This window comes from Corvus kubaryi, unplaced genomic scaffold (genome assembly GCF_017639235.1).
Source record: "Corvus kubaryi isolate FWS band 111438036 unplaced genomic scaffold, C.kubaryi_AGA036_p1.0 68, whole genome shotgun sequence".
Lineage (NCBI taxonomy): Eukaryota > Metazoa > Chordata > Aves > Passeriformes > Corvidae > Corvus > Corvus kubaryi.
Window position 1 is genome coordinate 21,347,079 of NW_024582056.1, and position 22,394 is coordinate 21,369,472.

Below are 22,394 nucleotides of genomic sequence, written 5' to 3' on the forward strand. Positions count from 1 at the left end.
GCCGGGACACCGCCGGGACACCGCCGGGAGCCCGCCGGGAGCCCGCCGGGACACCGCCGGGACACCGCCGGGAGCCCGCCGGGACACCGCCGGAGCGGGCGGGGCGGGGCTGGTGTTCCGCGGGACCGGGGCGGCGGGAAAGGTCAGCGGTCAAAAAAGGCAAACTACGTACTAGACTAAGGGGATGTTTGATCACAGAATCACGGGACCGTTTGGGCTGGGAGGGACCTTAAAGATCACCTAGCTACAATCCTCCTTGCCACCCCCATCCAGCCTGGCTTTGAACAACTTCCAGGGATGGGGTCCACAGTTTCTCTGGACAGCCTGTTCCAGTGCCTCAGCATCCCCACAGTGAAGAATCTCTTCCTACTATCTAATCTAAACCTACTCTCTGTCAGTTTTAAACCGTTCCCCTACCACTACGTGCCGTTGTAGAAAGTCCCTGTGCAGCTCTCATGCAGATCCCTTTTACACACTGGAAGAATGCTGCAAAGTCTCCCTTCAGGAATCTTCTCTTCTCCAGGCTGATCAGCCCCATCCCTCCCAGCCTGTCTTCATAGGAGACGTGCTCCAACCCCCTGATCATCCTCATGGCCTCCTCTGAACTTACTCCAACAGGTCCACATCCTTTTTGCACCAGGGCCCCCAGATGCTCCAGGGATGCAGTAGTCTGGAGCAGGGAGAGGGTCTCACCAGAGCAGAGTAGAGAGCCGAATCCCCTCCCTTGGCCTGCTGCCTACGCTGGTTTTGATGCAGCCCAGGACACCGCTGGCTTTCTGGATTGCAAGTGCACGTTATCAGGTCATGCTGAACCTCTAGTCAAACAAAACCCTGAAGTCTCCTTGGGAAGAGGTTTTGTCCTTTTGGGAAGACAAAGGAGGGAAACTGGCAGTTGGCAATGCTTTATGCAGACTTCCTTTTTCAGCACCTTGTTAAGAACGATCCCAGTTCTTCCCCAAATGCTCTGTTATTATTGAACCCAGAAGACTAGAAATGAAGCCTCAGACTAGCAAGAATTCCTCCTCTTCCTCCTCCTCTTTCTCCTCCTTCTCCTGCAAAAAGACCTTAAAAATTATCAGCAGGCCTCTAAAAAACAGTATGTTTCTCAGTTTAGTCTGTTCTTTGTTCCCAGGGCAAATGTTACTTCTACCTCTAAAACTCTGTCTGAGGAAGCTCTTAAACATCTTGTTTTGTTCTAACAAGACAGGAGATAACCTTTCTTTGCCACCTCCCAATCTCCACAACTCTCCAAGATGTGGTAGAGAGTGGGGCAATACACCAACACAGAGCCTTTTAATACTGATGGTTGGTAAGTCAAGTTTCAGTGTACAATTCCCCAAAATCATGTGGCTTTTGAGTGAGTCACATCAGCAATGTTACCCTTTCCTCTACATTTGGACTCCTACATACACCATGGTTTGCTGCACAGCCAGAGTTCATTTGCAGAAGGTATCAGCAGCATAATCTTGGATCATGAAGAATTAAATTAACAGTTTGGCATTTTTTAATTGTTAATTGTCTTTTTGGAGTGCATGAAGCAAGCATTGAGGCCAATTGAATGGCTTTGTGCTTCTTTCATGTCCAGCTACCTCTGATGCCCCCTGAAAATGCTCTGTCTAAAAACCTCCAGAAGTTCACTTGCCATTATCATTTTAAATAAAGACAACTGCAAGCTTTGTTTTGTTTTGTCCTCTCTTTACCTACCTTCCCAGTTCTCTCTGAACTTAAAATATAAATCCTAGGTGGCAGCAGAGAAAGATTCTGACTTGACTCACTCAACTAAAATATGTACAGTTTTGCATCAACCATTCAAGGAATTATAGGGCCAATAACATGAAAGTCATTAGGAAAAAACCAGAGTATTTTAATACTGCCTGTTTATTTAACATCAGCTTTTAACTTTTTCTCAGTTGCAGCAAGCCTGTTATTTTTTTTTTTAGAAAGTCCTGCTTTCATTCCCATCTCACTTGTCACCTGAGGATTGAGGGGAGGAAGGCCCTGAGGCTGCAGTTCCTGAAACACACACACCTGAGTGGGAGTCGAGTGGGTTTCCTCTACTGACAACACGTCAGCCGAGAGAGGGAGCAGCAGAATGAAATGAGATACAAAGCAGGAGCTCGAGAGAGAAAGAGGTATGCCTCTTCAGCTTCAACTCTTAGCTCAGCCTTTAAATAAATAAATAAATCAGTGAGGATTTATGATCTGCTGTATGATTTAGCCTCTCTTGGAAGGTCTCTTCTTTCTTTCCTGGACTAGAATACTTGCTGCTTTTATTTCCCCCTGAGTTACAAAAGTAATAATGTCATATGTTAATGTCCTGGAAATAAAATTTGAGGATTATTCAACAAAGAATCAGGTAACAGCAAAGGCTTGAGTTCATATTCAAAAATATTTATTTTTCAGTTGTTCATGGTACGTGTCAAATTCTTGGTTACAGCAAAAAATTGTAACAAACAGCATCACAGTGACATATAATCAAGCCATAAGAGTGCAGTTTATTACAACTGTGTAAACAAAAGGAAGTTTTTCTGTAATGGCACTGTTCATAAACCAAATTATGGCATACAGAATCTCAGCAAAAGTCAAAAGACACGTTTACAAAGAAAACAAAACCCCAAATTGAAGCACAGTATATGAACCTGTACAAAATGGCCCAATCCACGTTTCAGAGAAAAGAGTGCCCTCAAAATTTTTCTTGGCTTGTTCTTAAGGAATTTAAATCTTCATTGTTTTCAAGACATCAATCCAGCATGTGAAATATTACTATTATTGAATAATATGAATAAAGAGCAAACATCTCTTAATTATGACAATGTGAATATCCCTACCGTTACATTATTAAAGGAGATGAGATGATTTGGGAATGTTATTGTCTGTATAGCACACCACCTTTAAAAGGTATTCCTTAGAAAAAAAAATAAGTTACTGAGAAATAAAATCCAAAGTGCACCACCGAAGAAACATTTTTGTGCATAAATATCAAAAAGTAGAATCTTATTTTTCTGTAACAGAAGTAAATAATTTGATTATAATACAAGGTACATACTGTAAACTGTAGGATGCACTTTGAACTTGAAATACATTCATCTCAAACATATTTTATATATTAGCACCTAAAATAGGATTTAAACAATTTTAGGTGTTTTTTTCAGATCGTGCATTAGTTATGGCTTGCTTGATGGACACAGTTTTGCCAACAGCCTTTTAGTGTTCCGTGAGATCCTCTTAATAAAAACACACAGGTCTGAATGCCACTAGATTTTACACATGTACCTTTCATACAGGAAGTTTTGCATATGTTCCATTTGCAGCGAGGAGGTCCCACAACAGCAGGAGGTAGCGACAGAGCAACAAAGGTACAGTTATTAAAAAGTACTGGACAACTGGGAGTACATAATATAATTACAAGCTGGTATCTTCAGTTTACAGAAAGCTATAAAGTTTTGTGCTTTAAAAAAAAAAAAGACGTTCAACATGTGCTTACTCACATGCTGACACAGAGCTCATGCAAACGATTAAAATAAATCTTACCCATTTTACCCTTCAGAAATGCTGCATATAGTTCATCCTCAAATAAACTGAGGACCCCTCAGAAGCAACAGGGGCCTAATGTGCAGATTGACTTCAGCAAGATGTAATTGCTTCCTCCACAATGAGAAGTGAACAGCAGTATCAAACAGGAAATTTCATTGAATCGTGCTTCGTTTCAAACACTGTTAGGTCCAAATCCAGGTTCATTTGTCATTAAGCATTAAGACTACCTTAAGAAAAAAAAAAGTTATTTTCTTGGAGGAAGAACATTTTCTTCATAATAGCCTGGGTTTACTACATTTCCCGCTGGATCATATCTAGCCACCACAAACGTTGAGCCATCACTAGCAGATGCTTTTCCAACTCCCATCTTTTTTGTGTTCTTCCAAACCATGGCTGTGAAGTGACCTAAAGAAAGAGAGAGAAACATACAAAAGCACTTTAGATACTAAATCTCTAACATTCCCTTTAACACGTGAGGTGCTGGGGAAAGAAAGAACAATAGGAAGCTGCTTCTTTGTCTAACATGAGAACAAACTAAGGACATGAAAAAGAACCCTATGTCCAGCATTTTGCTTGAAAAACCATAATCTGATCTGTTTTCATACTACTATTCCCATTTCCATGTCCTATATCCAAATAAGAATACATAGCAGGAGAGTCATGAAAGAAGTAGTTTGGTAAGTATCTGACGTAAAATTTGACAAAGACATCACAGCTTTTACTCCCTGCAGTGAGAACAGCAGTTCTGAGAGTGACTGTTATTCATTTGCTTTAACCATTTCATACTCCCCCATGTGTTTGCATGTGCCACTGTTCAAAAAAACCACTGTTTTTGTGGCTGCTTCTGCCTAGTTTAATAGCCACCCCTGCATTGTGCTGCTCCATCAGTTGTTCCCTCTGTGCATAGACAAATCCCCAAATCAGGGAGAAAAGCGTGATTTTCTTAATCTGAAACAAGGTCAGGTACCTCTCTTGCTGAGCATTATTTGAGGAACAATGTTCTTAAGTTCATTCTGCACTAGCTTGTCAATATGCAGCCAATGACCTGTTCCCAATCTCCAAATTTTAGCTGAAGTGATCTCTGTGAGTGGAGTGATACAATTCAGCAGAAGTCACATCTCAACGTAAAAAACAACAGAGTAATTTAGTAAGACTTCTATATGATTCCAATTTAGTATTTCTTACAAATTAATTTGCCTTAAATAAAAAGTTGCCTGTTCAAAATTTTGGAGTTGGAGGGAAAATGCAGTACTAAAAAACCCCTACAGATTTTGCTTAGTTTCTCATTTCTGAGGTTGTTTTACACTGTTGTCAGTTTTTAGCATAATAATAGAAGATGTGTTTTTGAAGAGACAGTTCCCAGTCTGAACTTACCTGTCCCAGAAGAAAACCCTGGGTTTTGAAAGCTGTAATTTTTTATTTCACTGTACCATCTGTCAGCCACATCTTTTCCTGAAAGACAAAAGAAATGTGCTGCAAAATTGTGACATAAACACAAAAGTGTAGCTCACAGCCTGCCCAGCAAGATCTTCTGTAACTTTCAGCTTGGAAGATAATGAAGACACATCTCCCTCATCTTGGATAAGTGCTCCTGTCATCAGGCTCATACACACAGCTTTCACCAGCTCCTTCCTCTTGGAATGTGTTTGGAAATGCCTAACTGTGCCAGGTTTTCTAGACAAAAAGCCACACCTTCCAGCTCCAGCTAAACCAAAGAAAAATTACATTTCTGACGTCTTTTAGTTTCCCATGTTCTCATCAGCATTCAATATTTCAGATTTCTCAGTGCATTTATTTTTATGGTTTCTACCTACCACTAAAGCCATTGTGAAGGTCCATTTTGAGGCACTCTAATCCAGGGTACTACAGAAACCTCAAATACTCATACTTAGGAGCTGCTTCCATGTGGAAGTCTGCATGTCTAGCACTGTTTCATCCCATCCAAGGCCTTCACTGACAACAGCTGTATAAGGACTATGACTACAGCCAGGGATGTAGCACAGACCAGAATCTGCAGATGCTATGCAGAAAAATGCCAAATGTTACTTGTTTTCCATTACTGGTTGTTAGGAAAATCTTGTGTCAAACACCAGGGGGATGAGAGGGGTCAGGTTTTTCCCTGAGCAACATCGATAATGAAATTTCTGCTTCACATTCCAGGATGTATCATCGACGCAAGGCCAGGAGATTTCAAAGCAAGCTGCCAAAGCTGTTAAGCCTGCCATCATGAAGAATGCAGGTCCCTGGTGGACTGTTGGGTGCAGAAGAGCAATGACTCATGCTTTGCTATTTTGCAGCAAAAAGTCTTAAACTTGCACACTTCTAGAAGTCAGACACTGCATTCGCTGCTTTAAACTTAACTTAAACTTCAGTTTATTATGACTGAAGTTGGCTAAAAGGATGATGCTGTTAGCCTGGCAAGCCTGGTTATCAGAGCCATAATTGATAAGCAAATATTCAATGAAATGCCATCTCCAGAGAGGTTTGTGAACTGAAAGTACTATGAACTTTTATGCCACACTGCTTGTTGGGAAGAGTGCTTAGTAGAGTCAAATAATTCTTTTCTACATAAAAAGGTAGCAAAACCTCTCTTGTCTCCCAAAGTAAAAGTTTCAGGAATAACTATTGGTTTCTTCTTTTCCTGCTCTCCTTGCACCAAAAAAACAAATGCAGTAGACCTGTAGCATGGTTGAAGTATGTAACACATATTTATTTGTTAATTTCTTACTAAAGCGGAAATGAAAACTGAAAAAAGGTGCAAATAGTGACCTTTATGCAATACAAGGGGAAAAGAAAAAGCACATAGTAAAAAACCACACAACAAACCAATCAGATCATCCTGTCCCACTCACTTTCATATCGATGAAGAATTTAGATGTGTTTGCGGTAAGCTGGGTGTAACAGAAGTACAGAATATGACTGCTGACATATCAGGCCTTATGAAGCCCATGTATTTTACGTGTACAAGTGCTGAAGTGACTATAATACATAAGTTGGATTTTAGCAGATGTAGGACTGCATTCTCACTGCTGCCAGCATTTTATTCCTTCTGTTAATGTATTGGTGTGAAACAGTATAAAGAGTATTTGAGGAGAAAGTCACCTCCACTCTGCTTACTGGAGCTCTAAGAAGTGTGCCTAGGCTGCATGTGACAGAACTTAAAATCTCCATAATGGCAGTATTGCAGGGCACATGGAAGCTTTGACAAACACAACATCTCTTCATAATTAATTTGCTTTTAATTTAAAGAATACTATAATGCGAAAAAATGTTTACTTTTTAATTCAAGGGAGATAGCAATGGCATCAGGTAAAACTCCCTCAATCCTGTACCTGAAAGACAATGAGCATAGTTGGGCAGCACAGTCTATCATGTATTAATTTCCAGATTTCAAGGATGAAAGCTTTCAACAGACTGAGGCCAGGAAGTTAAAGCTTAGAAGCTGATCACTGTTCTCCATTTTTCACATGCAGGATCAAGTTTTCCTTATATGGCATTGCCGTCATCATCCTTGAATTAAAAGAGTCATGGCCTCATAAGCTGTGGGAAAATAAAGACTGACTTTTTTCCAGCAAAAGAGAAGTTAACCAAAGGACTAGGCAACTTTTGACAAACTCCATCTTGAAATCATGTTAAAGCAGTGTCCTGTAAGTGAAGGGAATGGATTGTATCTGTCACATGGCACAGGAAATGAGGGGGGACTCCAATGTGGAAGTTACTGCCATGTAAGAAGACAGGTAGGTAGGTACCTAGTGATTAAACAGTCTCTCTTCCTTCTGAAATACTTTTCTTCTAATTCTTTGCCCTTTGTGGAGCAGTAAACAATGCCCTGGTGGGACACAAGCCAAACCAGTGTTGAAAGTGACAGCTGGCACACAGGGGACTAAGGAAAACCCCTGTTTTGAGCCCAGTGACCCCCAGACTTCCAGAGAGAAAACAGCACAAGAATCAGGAGTGCACTGAGCCTACCTGCTTTAGCAGCAGCTTGTATCCTCAGAGTTACTGGTTCAGAAAACTGACCACAATATTTCCATTTAAATTTATTATGGAATAAATTATGCAGTCATATTTAGGGTCTGTTTTGATTGCTTTTCAATGTTTCATGGGAAACAGCTCCCCCTGCTCCCAAAGTTCCCACAAAACAGGGGAAGTTGGTTGATGTTCAAAATGCTTTTCGGTCAGAAGGAAAAAAACACAGAAAAGAAATTGCTCACATCCCTCATTCCTGATCAGAGCAGAAATGATAAAGTTTACTCCTCTCAAAAAGCACGTGGATCTGCCCTGCAGTCAGAGCTGCAGCTTCTCTTCCATTGCTCTGCTTGCAGAACTGATTAATAAATATTCTGCTGGGCGTTCTTAACACCCTTCCTGTTTGCACTGCTGTAAACCATACTCAGAGTTTCAACAAACACTTTCACTATAGAAACACAGTTTGACTCCACCCTTCTCCCAGTGAGAGTTCACTGATGACCTGCTCAGCTAGGCTTACTAGATGTTCATTGCAGAACAGGCTGAATCTCACTCTAATGAGTTTCAGTTATGATGGACAATCTTCCTCACATGAAAACTTAGTGCAACAATCCTTGAACTAGCATCCAATTATAGTTTTGCCCAAGACTAGGACCAGAACCAGCACAGTAATTTGATTTCATTTACATGAGATACAAGCCTGCAATGTGGCCACACTGACTGTGCCTCAAGCTTCCTCACAGGGTCAGAGGTGTGACCATGTGGGGTCCGTCCATATGTAGGACTAACAGTGTAAATTATGTCCCCCTTACTATCAAGGGGCCACTGCATGTAAACAGGTGCCATCACTCCTGCCTGGCTGTGCTCTGCACTTCATCAGTTGTGCAGTTGTCTCATTAAATGTCATTTCTAGTTATTCTCCTGGCTGAGGAGCTCTGTTCTGTGGATGTGGGGGAGGAGAGTGCCAACAGCTGGTACCAGACCAAGGGTTGCAGGGACCTCTGTGTCTGCAGTGCCAGCAACAGGAGCACCAGCAAAGCACAAGGGGGACGTGGTGGTGAGCAGGTGAAGTGCTCTGGTAGGAGTTGCTACACAACAGTATGACCATTGCAGGGTGAGTTCTGGTCAGCAGCCAGGGACCCATGTGTGTGAGATGCACTGTACTGGCAACTGGAGTGGAACTGCAGCCTCAGGAACTGGTATGTCCAGGTGCAAGCTACTGGTGAGATTGGGATCCAGGGACAGCTACTGGGCAGACTGCGTGTCTGAGCTTAGTTACTGCTGGGATTCACTCTGGAATTCTATTTCTATTCTATTATTTTCATACATATATATAATTCTATATATTTTAACAATATAAAATATACATTATCTCTACTTCTAAATCATTTACTGAGAAGTATGTTTGTATTTTTATATACTATATTAATTTACTATATATACTATTTATATACTATATTAATTTATATACTCCAGTAACATATATCATTGGAATCAGCTGAAAAAGGAAAGAGGAAGAGCCACTGGTGCTCTTCATTTTAATGCTGACTGCACCTGTTTGTGCTGCTCTGCACATGTACATGTGTCCACACTGTATATGTGTGCTTATGTGTGTAAGATTGGAAACACATTTCCAGCCTGTGCAAGACTGGACACGCATTCCCAGCCTCACCATTGGCAACACAATGCTGTGGCAGCCCTATTCCTCTATTCAGCTCGCCTCAACATTTAATTTCTCTGGGCGCAGCCTTACAGTTTCTCCTCAAAACAAAGAGTGCTTAAATCTTCAAGTAATCCCACTAAGTTGCTAAAAACATTCTAATAGACTCACACAGAGTATATTCCTCTGCAAATGGGCAGCACCTTGGTGATCTACTTAAAAACTACGTTTTCACAACATTCCTCCCACCAGTCTGAGGGGAAAGGGGGTAGATTTAACATTGCTGCCAAAATAAAATATCTACCTGGACTAAAGTCATACCAATGGCTTTTGGAAGTAATTCTCTACTTTCAACATCCCTCATGCAGGTCCTTATTTTATTTGACTTTAATTAACAGTACTGTATGAGCCTGGTTTTAGACAGCAAGAGATACATCAAGGCAGGCCCTCAGTCAGAGCACACCCCTCCAGGGCTTGGGCAGACAATGCTTGTGCTGTTCTGCCCACTAGCCCCAACCTTAGGAGACCCAGATTTCTCCCATAACAGATGTGGGTGATATGGACTTCTCTTACAGACTCTCTAGAGAGTTCATAAGCTGCAGTGTTTCCACCAGCAACACAGCATGTTCTTCACAGGCACACTGGCCATCCCAAACAGAATTCAGACATACAGTGTTTGGATGGCCAGTGTGCCTTCAGCCTCCCGACACATGAGAAGTGAGACGAGGCATCCTGAGAAGCCTGACACAGCACAGCTGCCAAGGCAGGCTGCAGTCTCTTGCATCAGTGGCAGATGACAGCTCACTTATTTGAACACAGACAAAGAAAAGTCTGCCACGGAGCAGTTCCTGCAGGACTAGAGGGAGGAAACAGCTGTCAACTATTTCTTGGATTACAGGGATAAACATATTTCTAGCAACAGCTTTAGGCTATGTAACTCTGAAATCCTGAATAGAATTCAAGGTATTCTTTACCAGGAGATGAGTAATATTAGAAGGCTTTACAGTTGAAAGCTTAAATCTTCTCTGAAACAAGAAATGCATCTCCTGGCATCACTACAGAACTCAGTAAGAGCCAAAATAAACAACAGCATCACTTTTTGAGAGAGAATACAGAGTATTTTAGAGGTTTATTGTGTCTTGCTTTATCTGGGAAAGAAACCAGAAGACACTGCCTGCCTTTGTTAAGCCCCTGAATGGATGTCTTAATCCAAATTGCAGCCTCATTGAGCAGGGTCCAAATTAACCATCCAGAGGGAACTATATGAGAAAAAGAGAAAGAATGAACCAACTCCACGGAGATGAAGACTAAGCCTAGATGAGAAAATAAGTTCCTTTGAAGAACTAGCTTTCTCATTCTGGTACTTCGAGTAATTCTGCTGCATTGGAAATATAGAAATGTTTCACAGAACAAAAGAGGATGTAGCTTAATTTTCTCAACATGGCATTTAATCATGGGGATAAAAACCAGCAAAACTTCTCAAAACTGGAAAGTTATGTATGGAAACAGTTCACTGAAGAAAACAGACTGGATCCAGAAAAAAGGCAGACATTATGTAGAAGGATTTGTGTGTTATGTTTCCAGCTCTCTAAATGGGAATTCTGTGGCTTTAACCTCGGGGGAAGGAGCACAGGCCATTAACACAAAGAAGAACTAAGCTCAGTCTGTGAGTCATAGCAACTATGCAAACTCTGCTGTACATCTGTGTTTTCCCATACTGCTCCAAATCCCTTCCTCACACCCTTGCAAAGGACAGAATGCCAAATATGAGCAAATCAAATTGTGTTTTTCCACCATAGGTTTCTTTTTCAACATGAAAATATACCCAACTTGGGACTAGAGCTGGCACTTGAATCAAACAGCGTCCCTAAGACTAAAACTCACTAAAATTTGCAGGTCCTTCAAATAGAGCCTCCAGCCTGAAGAAATGAGCTTCTGTTTCCTTGGGGCTGTGCTGCAAATTCCAGGGGTAGATTGGAATAAAGAAAGCAAGTGGCCGCTTTTAATACATCCCACCTGCTGTCCCAGCAGGCTGAGGCATGAGCCCTGCTCACTGGAGGAGGCAGGAGGGAAGAGCCTGCTGAATCTCTCTCCAGCTGAGGGCTCAGTACAGGCCATCAGCCTGACCAAAATGCAGTTCCTGGGGCACCCAAACCAGAGGCTTCCAGTTACATGTTACATTTACAGTCAGAAAATACACGGAGTAATTTGTCTTCAGAAATGAAAGCACAGAAAAGGGCTTAAAGCCTCTTTGCTGACAGAGTGGAAGATACTTGTGGAAGGACATCAGCCACTGCCACTTTGGTGTCCTGTCCTCCGCTTTAGCCCCCACAAACAGGAACTGCTGTGCAGTGTGCAAGACACATTTTTCCACTTCCCTCACCACAGCTGGGCTGTGGGCAGACCTCTCCTTGGCTGGGACAAACTAAGGATAAAGGTGAAGTACGGGGCATTGACAGCTTCCTTCTCTCCTGCCATGGACGCACGCTAAAGACAGCCCCACAGCAGGGACATATGGAGCAGCCTAGCTGCCAAGCCCTGCCTCCAAAGGGACAGAACACACCACCACAAACCCTACTCCCTCTGTACCTACATATGCTTCTTGCTCTCAGGACACACAGGTGACTGCAAACCATCATCCTGTCTCCACGGAGCGTGGGCTGGGCTATGGTGGATACATTTCTGAAGTAGAGGAAACTCCAGCACTCTTGCAACCAATGCTCTGAGCCCAAAGGCATTTATCAGGTGTCCGTGAGACAACAAGAGAAGAGAGCTCACCTGATTGGTCATAGGATGCCCATGCTAGGTTTTCTCCACATTTCCCATTAGCAGACTCGGAGCTGTGCTTGAGGACCCTCGTGGTAGCCAGTTCTTCTGCATACCTAGCAAAGGAATCCACACATTGGCTCAGGGACCACAGTTGCAATGAGCAGAGAGGAAGAGGAACAGGAGGAAGAGAAGGATATGCAAACAGGGAATTGTGCTGGAAGATGATGGGTTTAAGTCAAGTTGCAAAGCCCTGAAGCCAGAGATGCTTTAAGCTTACATAGATCTACAAGTTAGGCAAAGGGAAAATATATTTTCTCTGTCTTTCATGAGCATCTGTATCACTTCTGAGAAGAGCCTAGAAGAAATCAAAGGGTAGATCCCCTTCCACCACATTGTGACTAGCACCTGGAAATCCGCTGGCCATCCTTAGCCACAGCTGATGGTGGAAAGGGAAGCACCTACAGCAACTGTTACAGGTGTCACCTCCTGGCATTTCTAGGTCCCTCACAGGAGTAAATTAAATGTTCTCAGTGAGACTGGAAAAAAACCAGAAGTGGGGATTCAGTTAAAGCAAGCATAAACCCCCTACGTTTACAAATGAAAAAAAAAGTCAAATGCAAAAAAAGAGCAGTGTACCAGGCAACAGGATGGAAGAGAAGGGGACCACATGGACACTCTGAGACAACAACTGTGTAAACCAACATAGGCATAAGCAGCACTGTTTCTATAGAAGTTGACGTGTGTGAGTGTGGGATGTATTTTATTTTCTTAGAACAATAGGGTTAAGAAGAACATAATGGGTAAAACAATTACTCTCTTTATTCAACACCGGAAAGGCTTCAGTGCAGAGACAGGGAAATTGGAAAGACCATTTGTTATTTCTTACAGTGACAACACAGAGAGTCATCAGGTTGTAGATTTAAAACTCAAGTGAGACAAAGCACTTATTCCACACTGTGCAGCAGAAGTCAGCGCCACAGGACAATGCGGACACCAAAGCACATGTTGGGTTGAAAAAGAGAGAGGCAAATTCACACTGGATGGATGTGGGGAGGAATCTTCACGGCATATTAAACAAGAGCAACAAATAAATGAGGATACAACTTACTTCTTAGGAAAACCATAATTTCCAGGATAAATCTGTAATTTCCAGGAGAAGATAAAGGGAGAAGGATCACATTTGTTTTGTTCTCTTACTCCTTCCCTAATCATGAGCTACTGGCATCTCCAGAGACACAAATTTTGTCCAGCTGAACATTTTGACCCAAGCTAGTACTTCAGTCATTAGGTTCTAATTTCCTTCTGCCCTAATCTTCCCACAAAACAAAAAAAGTATTTAGCTACATCCATTAATTTAGAAATAATGAAAACTTGTGTGTTGTCAGTTTGCTAGATCCTGGACTAGAGGATCTTTAGATGCTATCACTACAGTCCTGTAATTTTTCTCAGGATCCTCATATCCCAAGTTAGAGGCAAGACTGGAAGAAAGTACACATTGCAGATGGATGAAGCTGCCAGGGATTTCAGACAAAGGGTGATTTATCCACTCCAGCTCAGGAAGTTGAAAGCATGAGATTTGCATCTGAGATCATCACCCTACGCTTCATTACAGTCAGAGATAAACAGACACCTGCTGAGGCTGACTCATCTCATGTTAAAGCAGGGATCCAATAGTCAGTTCACCTGTCACAATAATTGGACCTGAAAATAGTAGGAAATATACCTTTTTCAACACAGATAGAAAAGCACAGAAAAGTACCCAGAGGTACACCAAATACATACCAACAAAGGTATGTATGTAGGATATACCCAAAGAAAAGGTGAAGTTCTTCTTTGAATTTAAGAATATACAGAACCTGTTGTGACAAATATGAGATTTCTTTAATTTCATATCTTTTATTCAGATCAGAACATTTCTGGTTCTTGCTATCAACCAGTTTTACCAGTCTGTACATGTGTCTCTTAATTCTTACAAGTTAAGTTACAGACCATAACCAAATAAAGGTTTCCTATTGTTATTCATCATAGCAGGGCGTCAGCTGAGTCCAGAGATGGCTGTGAGGAATTTCTGAAGGATCTAAAAATACCCAGCAAGGGCAACAGCACACTTAGAGATAAATGTGGAGCAATGCATATTTGATAGAATAATCTAAACTATTCATAAAAGCCAACTTGTTCAAACCAAGTGTTGCACTTTGGAGACACAAGAAGTGCTACTGACAAGTCAATGAAATCTCTTCCTCACTGTGAGCATGAAAAACAGAAACAAAAAATCCCCTTAGAAGAACTGAAGGAAAGCCCCAGCAGATTACAAAGGCTGGTGAATGAGTCACTGGCATTCCATCTCCTAGAGATACTGTGTCCAGTTATAGTGATGTCTCAAAAGAAAAATAAAAAAAGTAGCAACACCAAGTTTTTTTTTGCTGCCAGAGGTCATGTCCACATGCCATGTACATGGTGTGCTGTACAGCACAACAGCTGGGAGAGATCTAGGAGTCAGGAGCCAGCACATCTGTGTGACATCTGTGTCCCATTATGCTGGGACAGTAAATCACATTCTGGAAAGACTACAGCATCTCTGTCTCCCAGTCACCTGGTACAGAGAAATCTGCATGGTTATGGTAGAAAGCCTAATGGGAGGAGATCTTATGACTAGAGTAGGGATCAAACTGGCCACCATTTAGTATTATTTATCTTCTTAAGAGTTTAATCAGCATTTACTCCTTCAGTTATCTCTTTTGTACTGTGAGGATCAGCATAAAAAAAAGAGAAGAATTTTAAATCTACTTTTTGAAAAAGGTTGCTGTAAAGGGAAGGAAGTTAATCTGGTCATTGTAAGCACAGTAAAGAGGACAAGCAGTATTGGACTCAAATTTCTGTAAAGAAGACTCAAGTCAGAGAGCAGGAAGATAGATTCACTGTATGTTAGACTGAGAAGAAGTTGTGCAGTCTTCAACACTGGAGAAGAGACAAGATGTTTCCTTCCGGACAGAATAGAGAACATTTAATGCTTTTGCTTTTCGGGCCAGGAGATAGATAATTTGATCTGAAATTACTTCCTCCTGATTCCACTGATCTTAGACCAGTCACCACTTCTTACATGAAAAAGTTATTTTCTCACTATTTCAGCAGCACTGGCTATTCTGCAGATGACAATCCCTCATCTGACAGAAGTGCTGTTTTAGCACTTCATGGTGAAGCATGTTTTAGACAACTACCCTCTGCAGAGGACACCTACCAGTGCAGACAGATGTAGCCCACATGTGAAAAAGGCTCCAAGAAAGATTTATACTGTTGTGACCACAGAAGTGTCCATGTGACCAGCTAATGCTGTGTGATGGAGAAAGAGGGGACAAAAGAGTGGAGTCCCTCACTTTCTACTCAGTAAGTCTTCATTGGGTTAACAGCATGTCAAAAGGCAAACATTTTTACAGTAAACACAGTCAAACCTAACAGACGAAAGTGTCACAAATCTCATTAGAGAAAAGAAAGGACTGAACTCACAGTTGGGCTCCTCTGTTTAACTTCTTGCAGAGTTTTAAAGGAGGGACTCCATGTTTCTTCCTGTAGTCATTGTGTGCTTTCAAGACTTCTTCAGCAAATTGTTTGGAAGCTGAAATCACATTAAAAAAAATTGAAAGGTCTGTCAAATACAGACATTAGTGAAGAGAGAAAAAGCATTCCCTGTGCCTAAAGACACTGGTGCAGGCTGGACAGAAGAACACAAGAGTACCACCCACATTACCTGGGAGCAGGATCAAATGAACCACTAATGACTTCCATCCAGAAACAAAATCTAACAGACACTCCCATCGGGAAGCTACAGACTCACCAAAGGTTGAAGAAAACTGTGATCCTTTCTGAAGAAAACTGTGATTGCTTTCCTGAATAGCAAGGTGATTTAAGGTTAGTGAATCAGTTTGTCAGTTTAAAACAGAAGTCAGTTTGATTGACTTTCGTTTTAATCTATCACTGCACTGCATCACCATTCCAATCTCAGTGTAAGCAACAAGTAAGTCCTTCAAGGAGATGCATTAAAAATGCAAATGATTGTCCCTGTATGCAAGAATTATCTGTATTAGTCAGGGCACCACCTGAAGAGAATGAATATAATAAAATGTTTAGATCTCTGCAAGTACTTTGAAACATGCACCATTCTTCTTATTCATTTCATAGTACAAATTCATAGACATCTCAAAATGCACCTTTATTTGGCTCAAGACAAATAAATGTTCACAAACAGCAAGCAGTAAGGAAAGAAATGACTACTGGGGATGACTTCTTCCCCTGTGCTAGAGTGTATTCAGTAAACATCTGAGTTGCAAAATTACTGCAAAGCTTTAAAAGAGTTCATGTTTGTACTCCGGTGAACTTGAGGCTTTAAGCACCACAAGACAGAGGACAAGCAATCAGTCACAGTGCAGTTCACTTTGACAGCAATTTCATGTTACCTCCTTTTATGACTTTGTTCATTTTCCCCAAGATTCACGGAGGGGAAAAAGTCTTTCCATTGGTCACCTTGTGGAATTTGCTGCTTAATGAGAAATTTGGAACCTGAAACGGGGTATTGGGACAGTTGGAGTGGTATAGATAGCATCTTCAAAACAGAAAGACAATTTTCACTTTATCTTCCTGAAGCATCTGAACAGGGCAAGAGAAATCTTTAAGAATTTAACTCACTTTACTGTGACACAGGTTTTTATATTTATTAATGATGCATCAGCTTCATTTCTGAATATCCCAACTAGCACGACTATCATCATTTTCCTTGTAAGACACTTTGGAAACCCAAACAGGCCTCATGACTAGAAAGTATTTCCTGTTATTAACCTTAGATTTCTCATCTTCCTCTCACTACTCAATCCTAACAACTAAAATCAATCATTCTCTGCTGTATTAGCATTATTCTCTTCTGCTGTTTGTAATGATGCACTTTCCCCTCAACAGAGCTGACAGTTTGCATGCGCTGCTCTCAGAAATTTTTCCTAAGGTCATTACCCAGCTCACTCCCATGCTTTAAGGTGTTCTTGGACTTCTCTCCAGTTTCCTCAACAGTGCTGGGATAATACAGCAGCCTAAAATAATCTCAGTATCCAATGCACATAAGAAAGCCCTTACAGTTTCATGCAGTACCTCAAACCTTTTGAGCAGAGTTTGAAGTTGGGTTGACTCTTTCCTGACTACAGTGTCATTATGGACATATATCTAATATATTCTCCAAAACATGCTTTCAGGCTCTCTTTTTTGGTATCAATTTGCTGGCATAACACAGCAGCCCTGTTGAGCAAGGTGACATCTGCCCACCATCTTCCTCCTCTTCAGTTCACCCTCAATTTTGTGTATCACAAGTTGTACATCATCAAACAAAACAGGCACCTTCATTCTGGTATTCGAGCACACAAACACCTTTTTGCTAATGAACCTGTCCCCTCACTCTTGTTACCATTGCTCACAGCTCACTGATCCTGCCAGGCCAGAGTCCTAAACCTCTGACCTACTGTGTCATAGGGGTACCTGATTTCTACAGCATCTATCACAAGCCACTGAGGAAAGCAAGCCTGCAGCCAATTCACCACCTTCCCTGATGCAGGGGTCCAAGCTTACAGCAAGGAAATGTTAAAACAACCTACAAATTAAAGACATTGAAAAACACGGTTTTGAAAGTTGCATCACATACTCCAGGCTACGGGTTTTTTGCTCGAGACCATGCTAAACTTGTGGCTGTTATCACCTGGACTTAATATCCCATCTGCTCAGCACTGAATAGGAGATAATCAGTCTGACCTGCAAGAATGGGAGTTTGTATTCAAATTATTTGCTCTCAATGACAACAGCAAATTGAAATTCTAATTGGAAAAAAAAAAAAAGCCAACTGAAATACAGATTTTGTCAGTGCTCAGTCCATCCACTGACAGAAATACTGCATAATGCAGCTCTGTACCAACCTTCTGACTTACAAAGAGTAACAAGTCATGGACAAAACTGAACTGCTTCTAGCTACAGCAGGCACTGCTATGCCGTCTCTGGAGAAGCTCCATCCTCCCCTTCCCTCAAAGGTGGCTGCTATAGAAATGCTTATCTCCTGTGACTCAAGCTCATGTGCTAACCACCTCCCTCTGTACAGCTTCTCCCGTGCCTGATGATGTGTGGAGAGGGACGCCCAACTGCCAGATATATTTCGGATTTGTTTCAGAAGGCATGTTAAGTTTTTCCATTTTACCAGTGTTCCATACACCAAGAAGCCAGACATTAAAAGTGAGAGTTAATGGGAGTTTTCAGGCTCCCACCCAAATGGGAACAGCTTCCCAAACAGCTGTGGAGACGTACTTCTTTCCCTTCATGTAAGCTGCTTAAGCTGCTAGACAAAAAATTATTTTCTACTGCCAGGAAGTTAAGTTTGGTCATGAATCATTACACAGCTTAATAAGTAAAACAACTAAAGGTATTAGATACAGTTGCTTGCTCCTCATTATCAATTATTTACCTCTATTTTGTATTCTTCTGGAACATTGGCTAAGATAATGGCAGCATGTGACAATTAATTTCTAGGCTATGATGTGGTACAGAACACACCTTACAGCTGTTACGCTCTTGGACTTCCACTTTCATTGATCAACTTTGTGTGACTAGGGAAAAATAAGCAGAGGAATCTAGGTTGCCTTTTCCCATCACATTTGTTTTTCAGAGTGTTCTATTTCTCTACTTTTATTGTCTCTAAACAGTGCTATCTACTCAGTCTTTCTTGAGTAAAGAGCTCTTCATGCCTGAATCCATACTGCCTCTTCTTATGATGCCTTTTCCTGGTCTTAAAATCAAGAGTCATACACGGTTAGAAGGGGAAAAGGGATTTTACCTCGGTATTTATTTTAAGGATCCTTAGGTGCACATGTCCAGGTCATATGCATCGAAATGCACCCTGCAAAAATGCCCCCCCAAAATATCGGGTATAACATTATAGGTTTTACTAATTAGCATATCTATCAAAGATTCCCCAATGAGAGACTCGAGTGAGCCCCCCTCCACAAGGAACCTTCCCCTGGATGGTTCTATCTGAGTTTACAGAATGTGTTCTGGAGAGGACCTTGGGGTCTGGGGCACACTGATCCCTAGCTACGAAGCTTCTAAAATGTTTAGTCTCTCAGCTTGACAAACAAGTCCAAGAATGTAGGCAAAAGCACTAGGAATACAGAAATTGTAAAAAAGGTATAACAGGGGTATAAAAGAAAAGGCAAAAAATCTTCATGGCATCACTTAGAGCCCTGCCTACTCCTGCCACTTCTCCCTTAGTTTGGACATCAAAAGAGAGGCGAGTTACCCAAACACATGTTCCACGACACGAGCTGCCCTGCAGCACCTTTGCAGCTGTCAACTGCACCTACTCCACTGGTCGTGCAGAGCCACAAGACGAAGTGGCAACACAGCAACAGTGAATTGTTCCACAAAGCATCAAATCCCGACACAACAGAAATGCTGTGGGAAGCCTTCACCTCAGCACTCAGGACACACAACATTACACCAGGCACACACATGACTAGCAAAACAGGCATACCTTTCTATGGTTAACTATCCATGCCGGTGACTCAAGAAAGAGCCCTGTATCAATCTCTAGAGGTATCATTTCTTCTCAGTGCTTTTTGCCCTGTTGTTCATGGATTAATCTTCACCGGCAATGTTTTACTTTCCATAAAGTCTATGTTTTCCTATTTAGCCTTCAGATAATTAATATATAATGCAATCAACACGAGAGAGTTGGGAGTGTTCAGTCTGGAGAAGACAAAGCTTTGGGGAGACTTTATTGTGACCTCTGCTTAAAGGGGGCTTATAAGAAAGACAGAGGCAGACAATTTATTAGGGGCTGTAGTGACAGGACAAGGGGTAACAGGTTTAAAACAAAAGAAAGCCAGTTCAGGCTAGATGTAAGGAAGAATTTTTTTTATGATGAGGGCGGTGAAACTCTGGCACAGGCTGCCCAGAGAGGTGGTGAATAACCCATCCCCGGAAATATCCAAGGTCAGGTTGGATGGGCTCTTAGCAACCTGATGTAGTTGAAGATACACCTGCTCTGGAGGTTGTATCAGAGGACCTTCAACAGTCCCTTCCAACTCAAATTGCTCTATGTTTCTATGAACCAAACCTCATTCAGAATCCTACACAGAAGGGTACCATTATGTCTGTCTCAATCTCTCTTTGAACCATGACAGAGGCTTCAAGCTCTCTACCCAAGGTGTGCATTAGAGGTAAATTGAGATAATAATCCCACTTTTCAATCTTCCCCTAAAAATAAATCACTAGAAGTGTGGTCAAATAATAACAGGACACTGTACGTTACTTCCATGTTAGTCTTTTGGGCCCAGAACCCGGGCAGAAAGAAACTGTCCTCCTTTCAGCCAGGACAAAGTTAATTTTTGCAGTAGCCAGGAGGAAGCATGGCTAGGACCTGGAGATTATTCTGTACCACCTCACATCATTTTCCAGGAGTGGGAAAAGGGGTGTCTTCCACGTCAAGGTAGTGTGGCACCATCAGGTATCATAGGCTCCAAGTGGTGGTGAACATTTGCATATGAATCGCTCGCCTGTCTTGTACATTTTTCTATTAGTATTGTTGCTGTTACTCTTTGTTTTCCTCCTGTTTCCAGTAAATTGTTTCTCATCGCTGTTTCCAGTAAATTGTTCTTATCTCAACATATCTTTACTTTTTGTTTCTCCAATTCTCCACTCCAGCCACCCACAGGGAGGGAGAGAGGGGAGTCAGAGAGCAGTGCGTCATTTGGGGTGGTTTCAGTGGGAACACGAAATTGGAGAATACCATGGCTAAACCACAACAGAAGCCAAGTGCCAGAATACATGGAGAAGACACATGCAAAGTAGATAGAAAACACATAAAAGGTAATCAAGTAACTGTTTAAACACTGAGTTTAAAGCTTTGCTTTAAAACTGAAACAGCTTCAGTCTGCCTTGATTCTGCAGAATTGCTCTACTCTGAAAGCAGAAGTGGGTTGGGGAATAAGAATGCAGCAAATACAGCTTTTAGTATGCCCAACAGGTTTGCGGAAAAAAATTATTAGAAGCTTTAGGGAACTGTAAACTGTAATTACAACAAAAAGTCCTTTGTTACTGTCCCAGCTAACTGATATTTGTGCTGTGACAAACTTCACAAAGTATATTTACAGACTGGAAACAAACAAAATTCTTGAGTAAAAGACATCCCAGCTTCCAAAGACCACATTTGCACCTAGACTCTTCTAAGAGAACTGATATTTCTTATTAATCTTTTTCCTCACTTGAAATGTAACTCTCTGGAAACCAGCCCTAGCTGAGCCTTTCACACTGTGAGACTAGTATTCCTTCTATGGAGAAATGATGAAGGTCTAATTGATATGAGACATTTTAAGAAGACATTTATGTTCTACTGCACTTTGACTCAGCACTTTGGTTTGAAGTCATAAATGCTTCAGGGTGGTCTCATGCTGGCTGGTGTCTGCAGCAACACAGGGAGTGAATGTTCCATGTTTCTTTCTCCGTGCATTTAACTGCATGGAGAAATTCTTGCCCCCCATTTAGGACTGTAACATCTTCCAAGACTGGCCCTTAATGCTATTCCTAAATACGTCATTTGGGAGCATGGATCTGATACTCCAATTCATTAATCACTTCCAGCTGTAAAAGCTGGTCTCCCTCAGTATTAAACTTCCCTTTTCTGTAACAAAACTGGCTGATTGCTTGGAAATACACAGAAGAAATGAAACCATGTATACATCCTGGAGGAAAGGAAAGATAAAATCATACTATGTTTAGAAAGTATTGTATCCTGGGTGGGGTTTCCTTGCCTCCTTTTACACAATCAAGGATTCAATAAAGGGGCAAGGTCTCCATCCCATACAATAGGCATTTATGAGAGATACCATAACTGTTGGTCATTATTTCCCTTCCAACCTGGATTATGTTATAACCTTACAAAAAGTTAGAAGAGAAAGTATTGCTTATGGAAGTGAAAGGAATTGGGAGTTATAATTAGATACTAGTTTGAACTAGAGTAATTTCCTGGAACGTTCTTATGTTTGCTGCTCAAAATAGCTTTCCCTTCAGCTCAGGAGATCCTTCTTCAGGGAGGAGTTTCTGTGACGATTCTCAGCATCCAGTTTTGCTGGAACTTTGCTCACACATCTGCTTATCACTGGGGTGAGCTTCAGGACAACACTGAGATGTCAGAGTTAACTGGACCTGATGGACAAAGACCCCACTTATTTTAGTATCTGGTCTTGTTCTATGGCAAACCGCCAAATTAATAACCTTGTATTACCTGTGCCACATGATGTAACAGTCTTTTCCACAATACACAGTTTGAGGCATGTAGCCTGAGAATATGAAGCTGCCAATGCAATAATATTTCAATGACATTAGTCATGTCACTAGTGATTGCAAATCCCATTCTTGCTATAATAGACAGTGCTGATTACTTCCT

The 22,394-nt window shown here is 41.5% G+C and overlaps 1 protein-coding gene and 1 long non-coding RNA gene across 2 annotated transcripts in view; one reads left to right on the top strand and one right to left on the bottom strand.

Annotated features, from left to right (window-relative positions):
- On the top strand, window positions 1-8,341 carry LOC121674389. The gene is made up of 3 exons (XR_006019602.1): window positions 1-1,309; window positions 1,941-2,132; window positions 5,695-8,341. It is a non-coding gene; the product is annotated as an uncharacterized LOC121674389 (long non-coding RNA).
- The window catches only part of GLIPR2 (GLI pathogenesis related 2), a 26,443-nt gene continuing 6,419 nt past the window's right edge, over window positions 2,371-22,394 (bottom strand). The window contains exons 2-5 of the mRNA XM_042048706.1: window positions 15,437-15,545; window positions 11,942-12,045; window positions 4,909-4,986; window positions 2,371-3,939 (exon numbers count right to left, since the gene is read on the bottom strand). Coding sequence (XP_041904640.1) covers window positions 3,779-3,939; window positions 4,909-4,986; window positions 11,942-12,045; window positions 15,437-15,545 — 452 coding nt within the window. The 3' untranslated portion in view covers window positions 2,371-3,778. The remainder of the gene's footprint in view (window positions 3,940-4,908; window positions 4,987-11,941; window positions 12,046-15,436; window positions 15,546-22,394) is intronic.